This window comes from Sinocyclocheilus grahami, unplaced genomic scaffold (genome assembly GCF_001515645.1).
Source record: "Sinocyclocheilus grahami isolate Dianchi unplaced genomic scaffold, SAMN03320097.WGS_v1.1 scaffold473.1, whole genome shotgun sequence".
Taxonomy (NCBI): Eukaryota; Metazoa; Chordata; class Actinopteri; order Cypriniformes; family Cyprinidae; genus Sinocyclocheilus; species Sinocyclocheilus grahami.
In genome coordinates, this window is record NW_015505652.1 from 242,964 (window position 1) to 244,216 (window position 1,253).

Genomic DNA, 1,253 nt, shown 5'->3' on the forward strand with positions numbered 1-1,253 from the left:
TCTGAATACTTTCCGTACCCACTGTATATATATAATTTTTTTTTAGCGTATGTAATATAAAAGTATAATATATAACACAATATGTTAATAATATAGTATAATTATATAAAATACAAACAAATACATATATATAAAAGAGTATGTATATACAAACTGTGTGTGGTAAGAGAACAAAGGAACAGTGACCTGTCTGGACTTATGAATCAAGATACTAATTTCAGAAATGACAGTAACAGGTACACAAGTTGAACTCTAGTAGCAGGCTTACCCTAGGACACCAGCAGTAAAAAAGATAACAAGCAGATTTTCCAAGTTCAGCGTGAATGTGAACACCACCATTCCAATGAAGGACAGGACGTAGACGATCAATGTAGTCAATCTAAAGGACGAGAGGAAAAATTAAAAACTCTGACATGCTGCTTTTCTCAGATCTGATATATAAACAGTAAATGCATAAAATTAAGTGATGAAGGTTAATCCTATTAAAAATTAGTAAATGTGTGGTCACATTTATCATTGTTCTTTCAATAATAATCTGGAATTTCTCATGAGCATGGGGATTTCGCAAAGAGTTCTAGTTGGTCACACAAATTTACCAAAAGAATTGACCAAACGAAAGCTGGTTGGTTTGAAAGAGACTTGTGTGAACTCTGCCTCATACATCACTGAACTATTGACAATAAAAACGGACCTTGTTTGTCCACAATATTTTGCCAAAATGGGACCACATCTTAAAAAGAGAAATTTTAGATTATGATTAAAAGATTAGCAGCTAATAATCAAAATCCGATACTAATATGAGTGCCAGAGCTAAATACTTTAAAGCCATTTAAATTTAATTAAAATCTAAATATCTGAGGAAAATAATATTCGGTTTGCCAGATATACATACTTATAGGTTTTAGTACGATCCAACCAGATTCCACACAGTATGGAGCCAAACATTCCAGCCACCACCAAAGTCAAGCCGATTCTCCCTGTGTTTAGCTCTTCACCCTAAAGAAAGAGTTTTTAAGAGTTTAAATTAGCATTTCAATCATGCTAGTAATTACGAGCACGTCCTGTGTCTATATGCCTCTTTAAGATTAATCGCTTCATGTATTCCGCAAATAGTAAGTCGCTTTGAATAAAAGCATCTGCTCAGTGAATAAATGTAAATGTAATACTGTCCTCAAGCGAGCTTTGATCTCAGGATTTTGGGATTAAATGCTCACAAAATTAAGTTCAATCATGACAACTCTCTGAACATTTTA

At 33.1% G+C, this 1,253-nt stretch overlaps 1 protein-coding gene across 1 annotated transcript in view; it reads right to left on the reverse strand.

Annotated features, from left to right (window-relative positions):
- Positions 1-1,253, reverse strand: part of flvcr1 (FLVCR choline and heme transporter 1) — an 11,651-nt gene that overhangs the window by 4,862 nt on the left and 5,536 nt on the right. The window contains exons 5-6 of the mRNA XM_016235652.1: positions 893-996; positions 269-379 (exon numbers count right to left, since the gene is read on the reverse strand). Coding sequence (XP_016091138.1) covers positions 269-379; positions 893-996 — 215 coding nt within the window. The remainder of the gene's footprint in view (positions 1-268; positions 380-892; positions 997-1,253) is intronic.